The 12,699-nt window shown below is 27.9% G+C and overlaps 1 protein-coding gene across 1 annotated transcript; it reads right to left on the reverse strand.

Moving 5' to 3' along the window:
- Nucleotides 1-63: 63 nt before the first annotated feature.
- Phum_PHUM238450 (uncharacterized protein) lies at nt 64-5,448 on the reverse strand (the record flags this gene model as incomplete). The annotated part of the gene is made up of 14 exons (XM_002426093.1): nt 64-82; nt 116-146; nt 180-334; nt 416-824; nt 900-1,226; nt 1,305-1,559; nt 1,645-1,877; nt 1,950-2,537; nt 2,617-2,928; nt 3,012-3,290; nt 3,364-3,866; nt 3,981-4,558; nt 4,630-4,994; nt 5,090-5,448. The coding sequence occupies 14 exons, from the start codon at nt 5,446-5,448 to the stop codon at nt 64-66; spliced, it is 4,413 nt and encodes a 1,470-aa protein (XP_002426138.1).
- Between the last annotated feature and the right edge of the window lie 7,251 nt (nt 5,449-12,699).

Consider the following 12,699-nt stretch of genomic DNA (forward strand, 5'->3'; position numbering starts at 1 on the left):
CGTGATCGGAAAGAAGGGATTCCTGAGTAAAATGATTGGCTAAATGAAAACAGTTGACTATTTTTAAAGATTGACATACGGGCTGGAAAAACAAAAAAAAAAAAACAAAAAAAACAAAAATAGTTGCAAAATTGATCCCGCTGTCACTAATAATAATAATAATAATAATAAATAATCACTTACCCCTTCTTTCGTGCAAGTACACATGATGCATGGAGAAATTCTTTTGGCTGAACCTACATTTATTATTGTGTTATCAACTTCACAAGTTTTCCTTTCTTTCCAAGGTTCAAGATTCATTGACGGTAAGTTTTTGCATGGCACAATTGGGTTCCTGCAAATATTTATTCATAGCAAATGTTATTTTCCACAGGAAAAATTTATTAATTTTTTTTTTTAAATTTCATTCACTCACAAAAATGGATCCGGTAAATCCATGACGTGTCTTTGAATGGTGGTCATTTTATCAGAATTATCACAAATGATTTTAGCTAGCGTAACTTTTTTTATTTCCATGAGTTGAGCTTCTGTAAATCTCACCAGGGAATCATCGTTTTCGTACCAAAATCTATCACATTTTTTTAATTTTTGAAATTGTTCTCCTATTATGCAAGAAAACGTTGGACCGACCACTCCTCCTTTAAGAGGAGTTTCCGATAATCCACCGGGAAAGAGATCAATGTCGTCAACGTGTGAGTAAATACGTCTTAGCGATTCTACCACGGAAGGCGTTATATCTCTTTTTAATTCGTCAAAAGTTTTCACTCTTGTCATATTACAATATTGACGGTAATCGTTATAACTTCGGATACCATGATCACGCCCTTTAAATATTAAAAAAAAACGTTTGAAATGGTGTGAAAAGGAAGTAAATTAAAATTAAAAAGTTGTTCACTTACCTCTTTGGATGTTTATTGCCGCCAAATCCATGCCAGAATATGGCATTCTTTTATCTTCGAAAAGATGATTTGTAACTTCGTTTGTTATAAACGGATCTAAAGTTTCCATTGGAGCCGTAGCCAATCCTCTCAGCAATTCATCAATCATATCTTGTTGATAAATAACTTCGGGATTAAAAAAAGTATCCCTCAACCTAACCGTTGGTTCTCTTACGTTGTAATTATTATCTAGCCTCATCAATGATGGTTTAAGTAAACTGTGACCAAATCTAAATGCGGCAGATGCAAATTCATTGGCCAATGTAGCGTCACAGTGCGGATCGTACCCTGTGGAAACATTAAAAACAAAACATTAAATTTTATTTTTAATAAAAAGTTTTCATTTTTTTTTTTTTTGTTACTCACCAGAAAAATATCCCTCTGAGTTTAAGGTTAAGTCGAATTTGTGGATTCCATCCCAACCGAATATTCTCGGAAGCAACTCTCCGAATGTTATATGCTGAGTTGCAGCCGAAACAATTCTTCTAGCTTGCTGATAAACGGTTTCGTCATTCCAATGAGGATTAAGTTTCAATAACAATTCTGACAATCTGTTGTGTTCTCTTAAAAATATCGTGTGGATGGCTGTCAGAGCTGGTTGTTCGCTAGCTCTTGCATCTCCTAATAAAAAAAAAATTTTTCAATTTTAATTTACTTCCTCGTTATTGTTATTTTTCACGGTAACCATTGTTGAAGTTAAACGAACCTCCTCTAAAGCATACTTTTGATGGATTCTTGCATTCAGGATGAGTTGTAATTTGAGGCATGAGTGGTTTTGAGTTTCTTCTTACAATTGTAGTATTCATTCGTCCTCCAGAAAAAGATCTTAATATTTTACTTTCACATACATCCGATCCGTAAACAAAAGAAGCATCGATGTAAGCTGTGACTTGATTTAATTGTTCTCGGTAGCCAAGCGTTAACTGTCCCGGCATCGATCTAAATTTAAAATTTATTTATTTAAATGATTATAATAATTTTTTTTTGTAAATTTCAGAATATAATTCTTACCTGGTGACAGGAATGCATAAAGCTTGACCGTTAGAAGTATTTATTCTTGGAAAATAAGGATCACCGCTAGGGATTTGAATTGGAAAACATTCGGGATGAACCGTTATCATTGCGTCACAGGGCCTGCAATCAAGAATTGCTTCTCCGACGAATGCCTTATTGACAGGAGTGTGAGTTAAATCGTGATCTAACAATTGAGCAAACTGCATAAACATAAGGGAATATTTAACGTGAGGACGACTGTAATCGGGATGCATTTTAGTCGACACGAGCCGAGCACTAGGCAATGGTTTCCCAGTGACTGACAGCGTTCTCGGACTGCTGACACCGTCGTCATACTTCGGTGGAAGTAATCGAGCAAAAGCTCTCAATGATTTTCCTCTACCAGGATGTCTTAGGTTATTACACCAACCAGTTATGCTTCTGTATTTATTTGTATGATCACATGGTAAAGTTTGTTCGTCGCAGCTAAAAACTCTTGGCACTTCTAGTACGTCTGTTAAATCGACGTTCGGCAACGCTTCCATAAGTTCTTGTAAATCGTGGGGTTCGATAATATTAAAACCCATTTCTTCGTCTTGAAGTTGTCTGTAAAAATCAAATAAAATTTTATGATTTATAATGATTTTTTTTTGTTTTTAAAAGCCTTTAATTTTTTTTATCTTACCCTTGAAGAAAACTATTAACGAATCGCTTGGATACAAGTTGTAGAACAAGAGAAGTATTTGCAATTTCGGCAGCTTGACGTTTGGGTCTGTTAAAACCGTAGGCAGTCCCAACTGGAGATAATGGATCCGCCGTTTTTTTATGTTCGAATAAATCTCTTTCTTGCTCCATAATTTTACTAACGTCTTTTTTAGCTCTTTGTACGGCTTCCGCAATCACTTTATCCGGAATGTAAAAAGTTTTCCTTATTTCTTTCCAGGGGTTCAAATTCATTTCGTTAATAACCCCTTGATGACACGGCATTATTGCATTCCTATTATAAAAAGAAAAAAAATTTTTTTTTTAATATTCTGGTTGCTTCAATAATATTATTGTTAAAAATGTGTTTCTACTTACAAAAATGGATCTTCATTTAAAAAAACTTGCGGTTGAATTTCTCTTATACTATCCGAATTATCACAAATTATTCTAGCTAGGGAAACTTTACGAATTTCATTTAATTGTTCTTGATTAAAAGATGATGGCGGCAAATCATTTTCGTACCAATAACGATCGCCACGACGAAGATAATGAAACTGACGACCCAAAATACATGCTAAAGTTGGACCCACAACAGCACCAGGCAAGGGTAATTCTGATATGGCTCCAGTAAAAAGATCGATATCAAAAACAGTCCTGAAAAAAATTTATTTTCATTTTAATAAAATTTTATTTAAAAAAAAAAAAAAAAAAAAAAAGGAAAACTTACTTGTAAATTCGTTGTAAAGAAGAAATGGTTTCCGGTAACATAATTCCATCAAGATCAGTAAATTTAAAAATTTTTGGAAATTTACAAAATTCTCTCCATTTGTGATAGCCTGGAATACCATGATCTCTACCCATTTGAATAATTTGTGCGGCTAAATCTAATCCACTTCCGGAAGAACTTTCTTGAAACATATGATTTGTCATTATTTCATTTATGTGATTGTCTTCCTTTTGTGCACGTTGATATAGTAGACCCTGAACAATTTTGTCTAATCCGTTGGGTTCGTAAAGTGAAAATGGAGCGTAAAAAGTTTCTGCTAATTTTTGTGGTTCTAATTTATTGCTTTTACTGTTGTAAACATCTATAGATTTTGGCATTAATGATGATATAAAATTTAAGGCTGCTGCAGCGACAGAATTAGCAGTTCCTGCATTTATATTAATGTCGTAGCCGGTGAAAAATCCGTATGGCTGCAGAGTAAGTCCGAACTTGTCGATGATATCCTAAAAATGGACACGTGGAATTTTTAAATTTTAAAGATATCCGGCTTCTTCTTGTAGTAGTGCATCACATGAATGAAAAAAAAAATTTTTTGTTCTTATTTCTCGAATACTTACTTGACCTAAAATCATGGGGAGAAATTCATTGTAGGTGATATGTTGAATTTCAGCAGCAATTATTCTTCTGGACTCTTGAAAAAGGATTTCGTCTCCCCAATGAGGATTAATTGCTTTGAGTTTTTTGGCTAACCTATTATGCTCTCTCACCCATATTGTGTGCATTGCTGATAAACCGACATGTTCGTTAGATCTTACATCGCCTGTTTTAAAACATTTTTGACCTCCCGCGAGCCTACACTCTTCAGAATTAATGGCGGGAGGAAGGAGAGAATTTCCGTACACGTTATTTTGAGTTTTGAGTTTTCCATCGGAAAATTTTCTAAGTGCATCCGCTTCAGTTTTTGAACTTCCATAAATAACAGATCCGTCGATAAAAGACGTGACTTGATTAAGTTGTTCTCTGGGTCCGAGAGTGCAACCGGTTCTCGGTGCCGTTGCCGATCTTGCATAATTTTGACATCTTTCACCTAGTTTTCCATGTACCGGATCATCGTCTGGAAGCCTTATCGGAAAACATTCCGGATGAAAATCTTCAAAATTTACAGCGCAACATTTTAAACGTGAACCTTTATGTCCTGAAATTAATATTAGAAAAAAGTGATCATTTTGAACCTTAAATAAGAAAAATTTTTTTCTGTTTAAGTACCTGTGAATTGAGGTGCGTGTGCAATTTCATGGGCAATAAATTCTCCCCAAACGGCTGTTATAGCCATCAAATGATTATGAGGCGAATCGGAGTCCTTGTGTACAATGAGTGATACGTCTCGAGCACTGGGTAAAGAACTATTTTGTATGCCACCACCTCTGGGTACGCTCACGTTATCAGCATAATCAGAGGGCAAATATCTTAGAAAACGTGTATTTGAATTTCCCCAACGTGGGCTTTGAACGTTATTGCAATATCCAGAATAAGCACGATATTTTTTCGGCTGACACGGATAATCTACTTGTATAGGACAATTATGACCCAAATCCGTTTCTCTAATATCGATTTGAGTAAACCGTAACAGACTTGATCTCTTGTTAATTTAAACCTAATCAAAAAAATTTATTAATTAATTACCCTTAAACTTTCCCTCCCCCTAATTCAAGTTATTTAGGCTTACGTTTGTGTGGCATATTTTGTAACTTCTTCTGCTATTAAAGCAACAGTAGATAAATTTTTAGTCGGTGGAAAACTCGTTCTAGAAATTGACATGAACCATGCGGGCGTGTTTGGGCTAAGTGTCACGCCCCGATTTCGAATATCTGGTTCGAAAATTTCTGTTCTTTGTTCTATAACTCCTTTCGCTTGATCAAGATAAGACTGAACATCTTTCCCCGATAATTTAGGTATGTGAACTTGAGGAGTTAAAGGTAAAGGATCGATTTCTACAACCGGATATAAATTTAAATGATGAGAACAGGATACCCATTTGTGTGAGAGACAGAGAACAATTATTAACGAAGTGATCGACATTGTCATAATAACAGCATTCTTCCTGTAAAAAAAAATGGCGTTATTTTAAAAAACATTTTTTTATGGATTATTATTATAATAACTTGTCGCGATAAATTTTATTTATTTATTTGTCGTTTTCTTTTTCCTTTTCCAAAGCGTGACATCATTAGTAAAATATCACTGGTATAATTAAAGGTTATTGAATGTCGTGTCTGATTTCTAGGTAAAAAAAAAAACACTTAAAGTCCTAGACAGTGCTACTAATTTCTAATTGTGATTAAAAAAAAAAAACCGGTTTTTTACAATAATAATAATAATAATAATAATAATTCTATTATAATTTATATGTATATGAAGATGGACCGAACCCGGAATTTTTTTGTTAAATACGGTAAATTTAACAAAAAAAAAAAATTTCAATTTAATTACTTTTAATTACGTTTACGTGCACGTTATTGAAAATGTTAGTTAAAAGGTTTTTTCGTACCTTGAGAGGGAGAGAGAGAGAGAGAAAATGATGTTTTTTTAATTACAAATTACAATCAAGGTTTTTTTTTTTTACAAACATTATATTTGGTCACATTATATAATTTTTGACATAGATTGAATGAAGAAAATTCTTCGTTTTTCGTTTGATAGATGGAAAGAACGAGAATTGACAGACTAAAACTATTACTTATTATTATTATTATTATTAAAAAAATAATTCCGAAAGGAAATTTCATTTTTGCTTTTCTTTGCAAGGCCGCCAACTTTCAATCTGAGACGACTTATAACTTTTTTTTTTTTTTTTAAAGAACTTTGTACTTAAGGTGAGGGTTACGATTTACCGGGTCACGCCTACAAAAAAAAATTATCCAGACGCTGTGTGTGATCTTTCCAAAAAAATTTTCCAGTTTATTAAAAATCTAATAATAACTAATATATTTAAATTTTCTCGGAATTAAAACAAAATAATATTACTTTCTATTTTATTAATTAAAATTTTTTGAAAACGTCACCGTCATCATCGTCATCATCATCGGAAAATCCTTCAATTGAAACCGTATTAAATTTTACGTCATCAACTCGGATAATTTTCTTTTTTTTTTTTTATCTACCACCATTAGGTTTAAAAAAAAAAAAAAAAAGAATAAAATTGAAGAAAAAATTTTAAAAGGTTCTCACGATGACCTTAGTAAAAATAATAATAATTACTTGGATTATCACTTAAATAATAATAATAATAATAATAATAAAGGTCGATTTGAATCATGGACGAATAGTGCGAAAATTTTTTAATTATTTACTATTAAAAATAACCAGGTATCCTCCTCCTCTTCCTCCACCTCCTCCTCCTATCTAATAACTCGAACCCTTTTATTATATCCTCCCGTCAAAATTTTTATTTATTTATTTATAAAAATTCCATTTTCATTAGATAATAAATAAAAATAATGATGATAATCCATTAAATCAATCCTTTTTAAAATCAACCCTTTTATTGTTTTTCCATTATTATTATCATTTTTTTGGTGATGTGACTAAAGTAAAAACAATAAATAATACATGTATATATATTAGTTAATAATAAAAAAAAACAACCACGTGACCTTTTCTAATTTAAAAAACGTGTTTCAATTTTTTTTTTATTAATCTCTTTTCTCCTGTCATTGTTTTATAAAGTTTATATTAATGACGTTATCAACATTATAAACATCGATGACGTCATCAGGTTTTTTTAAAAAGCTTCTCGTCATAAAAATTTCTCTTTTATTTAAAAAATATTTTCACTTGGGGGGAGGTAAAACCCACTTTTATTTATTCCGATAGTAAAAGTACTCGCACGTTTTTTTTTTTATAAAGACAAAAAAACGAAATTGAAAATTCCAAAAAAAAAAAAAAAAAAAAAAAAAAAGTGAAATTTTTTTGTCTTCTGCTAAATGAGTTGTTAAAGCATAAGGAAAAATCATGGGGGAAAACCTTCTTTTCTTTTTTTTCCTTATAAGTTTTTTATAAATGAAACGTGAAATATAAGCCCTTGATTTTTTTCTTCTTACTTTTCGAAACTTAATTATCATTATTATTATTGTTTCCATTTTTTTTTTTAACTCGAGTGAATATTTGTTAATAAATTATATGTTATTATTAATCATTCCTACGATCCATTGTTTTAAATAATAAATATTTTCAGAGTTAAAAAACGAATTTAGGTCACAAAACATAAGAAAATTTTCCGACATTTTTCTTTTTTTTTAACGGAAAAGTTCGGTTGTATCGCATAATGGGAAATATTATTATTATTATCATCATCATCATTATATCTATGCTTTAAAAAAAAAAAAGTTATGTAATTTGAAAAAAAATAATAATAATGAACCGAATGGGTTAATGAAGAATGTGTAATTTAATTAACTACGTCATTAGAACAAACAACTTATGCGAATCCTGCATACAACAAACGAACAAACACACACACACACCTAAAATCAGGATTGTTCGAGATGTTTGTTAGTAAAAAAAAAAAAAAAAAGTGAAAAGAAATCTTTAAAAAAAAAAAGGAAGGGAAAGTTGATGGTCTACTGAAAAGTGTTTTAGGGCAAGTTCGAGAAAAAAAAAAAAAAAAAAAATGATCGCGACAAACTTGGCCTTTGCAAATTGGCCTGATTGTTTATAAATAAGTTTAAGGCGTGCAAACTTAACAAAAAAAAAAAAAAAACAAAAAGTTATTTATTAATTTTTTTTTGTTTTTAATTCTTAAAACACCCAAGCATTAAAAGTAAATATTCATCTTTCTTTTTTTTTTTTTAAGGTTGTTATTTTAAAATAAATGTTTCACTTATTTAAATAATTAATAATTATACATAAATAAAAATTCTTTTAATGTTTTTCTTATTTGTTAATAAAAAATTTGCAATTTTAAATTTATTATAAAAAGAAAAAAAATAAGAAAAATGAGGTCAAGGCAACTCCTCCAGTTTTTAACAACTGCTCCCAAAATAAATATTTGCTCATTTGCGCTTTTTTTTTTAATTTATTATATTTTCTCTTTATTATTATTATTATTATTATTATTATTATTATTATTATTATTATTATTATTATTATTATTATTATTATTATTTCGATTATTATAAATAATAATTAATTAATTTTTTTTTAAACTTTTCCTTGCAATGGAATTTTCACTCGGCCATTTAAAGATTTTATCCGAGTATGTAAACAATTTGGTACTGTTTCATTTAGATGGGGAGGTATATGTCAAGCGTCGTTCTGCTACATAAATAAAAAATTCTATTTAATTATCACGCAAATTTTTTTTTTTTCCCCCCCTAAAAAAATATTTAAATTGTCAGCGTGTTGTGACAACGTTCATAATTAATTCTCTCTCTCTCTCTCTCTCTCTCTCTCTTACGTCTTTGACAAAATTTTACCTTTGACCTCAGTGACCCGATTAATAAAAAATTATATAAATTCTCATTTATCTACATCCAGCATCCAAACGTTTATTAAATAATTTTTTATTTATTTATTTACGTTAATAAAAAATCCGTTTTTTTTTATTTTTAATACTAAGAAAAATTAAAATTTCAGAAAGAAAATTTTAAAGTTAAACAAAGGATTAAATGGACATTTTACTTGTTTGTTTGTTTGTTTGTTCGTTCGTTTGTATAATTCAATGCCAACAATATCATCAATTGTGTGTGTTTTTTTTTCCCGTCGCCGCTTTTTATTATTATCATTATAATTTATCCAGGTTATAAAATTTTCCTCGAAAATTATTTTATGTTCCCGGATCAAGTTTTTTTTGTCTTTGTTGTTGTTTGTCTTGAAACAACAACAAACTTCAAAATTTATTCCGATTTTTTACATTAATCAAAACTCGTATCCGCGATAATCAATTAATTAATTAATTAATAATAAAAAAAATAATAAAGAGGGGGGGGGTAAATTTCGCGCGCTATAATTTACGCCCGTGTTTGCATGTGCGTGTGTGTGTGCGTGTGCGAATTCTTTCGAATCAATTGTAATAAAAAAACCATAAAAAAAAAATTACGAAATTTTCTTTTTTTTTTCTTTTATTTACTCAACGAAGAAAAAAAAACTTCTGCGGGTTCTGTGACGACTTATTGATAAAAACAAATTTTGTAACAACACGAAATTTACATTAAAAATATTATTATTATTATTATTATTTAATTTTCCATTTTCTTATTCGATTTAAAAAGTAAAAAAAAAAAAATTTCACACATTTATAACAAAATATTTATATTAAATGTTTTACAAACCTTGACTTTTTTTTAAATTTATTATTTTATTACTCTATTATCATTATTATCATTTTTACATAACCGTCAAATATTTATAATAATAATAATAATAATAAATAAATATGATTTCAACAAAAAAATTATTAACAAAAGGAATGTTGTAGTAGTTATAAATAAATTTATTAAATAAAAATAAAAAATTATTTAAATTATGTATGTATGTATGTGTTTGTATATATATTTAATATTAATGTATCCAGTTATGTAATTATTATCCGATTATTAAAGGCAATTTAACACAAAATTTTTAAATAAATAAATAAATAAGAAGAAGAAGCTTCTTTATTTGTCCTTGGCATTATAAATAATAATAATAATAATAATAATTTTTTTTTTTTCTAGCAAATATTATTAATTTAAAATTTTAATTTTTTTTTCTTTTTTTTTTTGTTCGTACAAGTGACTCTGAAAATATTTTATTTAATTTTAAATTTACATAATTTAATAAATTATTTTATTAAGGTACAAATTACCGTATTATTAACTTATTTATTTATTTATTAATCAATAATTATTATTTTTTTCCCCCGATATAAATAAACGAAAAAATAATTTTTAATTAAAATAAATAAAAAAAAAAAAAGAAAAATTTTTTTCTCATTAATTGTTTTTATTTATTATTAAAAAAATTATTTATAATAATAATAATAATAAATTTACGTAACCATCTCGATTTATGTATTATTTAATTATTAATTATTAATTACTATTATTAACGTTATTTAATATCCATTAATTAAAGTTTTTAAAAAAAAAATTCTTATCGATTGTTATAAAAAAATTTATTAAGTAGATACTAATAAAAATAAAATATTATTATTAATAAGTTTAAAATTAATTAATTAATTAATTAATAATTTATTTATTTATTAGTTTTTTTATTGTAACGGTTAAAAATTTATTTAAAAAAAAAAAATAAGTAATTACCTTAATAAATTAAATTAATTTAGAATTGTAATAATACCATTTTGCAACAAAACATAATATCACAATAATAATAATAATAGTAATAATAAAATTTAAAAACACTCGCGTTACTATCAATAAATAATAATAATAATAATAATAATAATTTAAATATATGTATATACTTAAGAGTTAATTCGTGTTAACGCGATAACACCTCGTCAAAGACTAAAAAAAAGTGATTGTTGTTGCATAAAACTCTCGTACCTAAGATAACGCGTACCTTAAACTATTATAGAATTCCTTCTTTTTTCTTCTTCTTCTTCTTTCATTACTCTTCTTCTTCTCCTCCTTATTATTATTATTATTATTATTATCATTAAATTATATATTAAAGGGTAAAAAAAATTGATTTTGTCTCGTTGTTTTATTAAAAAAAAAAAAAAAAGCTATGATCGAAGGGGGGGCTGGGGAGGAAGGAGGGAGGGAAGGGAGGAGGTTAACGATTATAATAAAAAATCAATGTAGGAGGAAGTAAGTATATATTTATAAAATGAAATCAATATGTCAAATCGAAATTTTCATTTAAAAAAAAATAACATTAAAGATTCAGGTTAGTATTATAATGCTTTTAAAAAAAAATTGATTTTTATTGAAACAATTACGAAATTTATGTACATATGTATGGATATCGTTTGAACTCATTTATTAATAGGTTAATACTTTATTTATGTATGTAATCACGGAATTTGATGATTGTATGAAGAGAGAGAGAGAATGTTATAATGATGACAATATTTGCAAAAAAAAATTTTTTTATTTTGTAATTTTGTTCATTTAGATTTAATTATAAAAAAAATAGAAAGTTTATTATCATTATTATTATTATTGGTACGTAAAAAATTTAATATATTGATTTTTAGTCTCTTTAATTATTATTATTATTATTATTATGAATTTTTATGAGTTGTGCCGTGTAAATTTTTTTTTTCTCCTCCTTCTTCTTTTTCGTATAAGTTAAACAAATGTTTAAAAAATTATTTATTTATTTATATTTATAAATATTTATATTTTATGTATATTTAAAATAATTTAAATTAGATGGTAATGAAACCTTATTATTTACCTACTCTTTGCACTTAATAATAATAATGATAATTTTTTTTTTATAATTTGAAAAATTATAAATGTCAAACGAGTAACTAAAGATTATCATTTATTAAAAAAAAAAAAAAAATTTCTATTTTAATTTTAATTGGTTCAAATATGTCGTCCTCGATTAAATATTCTCTCTCTATACTTTATTTATTATAATTAATTTAAAAAAAAAAAAATTATTAGTTTTATTTAACGATAATAATAATAAAAAAACTGTCGCGAAAGTGAAATCGATTGGTTAAGAATAAATAGAAACAAGTACCGAGCCCAATCACGACAGCGGATTTAAAAACAGTTGTGCCAACTAAACAAACCGGATATTTAAACAGGAGAGTGGAGAGTGAAACCGGAAACGATTCCTATCGTCATTGGGAAAATGACGTAAGGAAAATTCGTAGAGATTTTAATAGAAAAAAACCAAACCAAACAGGATACGAATTTAATTATGAAAAATTTGGAAAACTTTGATTACGACATAAAACTCATCGTCATGATTAAAAATTTCATAATAATAATAATAATAATAATAAATAAAAATTTTAAATAATTTCCATAGTTTGATGGTAACATTCGGTTCCCGTACGATCACCGAAGTTAAGAATAATCGGGCATGGTGCAAACTTAAATTAGGTGACCGTTTGAGAACGCCACGTGCTGTTGGCTTAAAAGAGCAAAAAAAAAAAAAAAATGAGAACAAGACAAAGTAAGAACCAAAAACAAATCTTGTTCTACTGTCGACCTGAGGCAGCTCGACGAGAACGTGAATTTCACTGCTTCTGACCCTGGCCACTCCAAAGATGTTAGTCACCGGAGCCCAGTTCAGAGACAAATCGTTCCCATCGAAAAGACGGACTCAGGAAGACCTTCAAGAAATTGATGTGGTGCTATCTTTATAATAAGT

The sequence above is a fragment of the Pediculus humanus genome, genomic scaffold (genome assembly GCF_000006295.1).
Source record: "Pediculus humanus corporis 1103172107610 genomic scaffold, whole genome shotgun sequence".
Taxonomy (NCBI): domain Eukaryota; kingdom Metazoa; phylum Arthropoda; class Insecta; order Psocodea; family Pediculidae; genus Pediculus; species Pediculus humanus.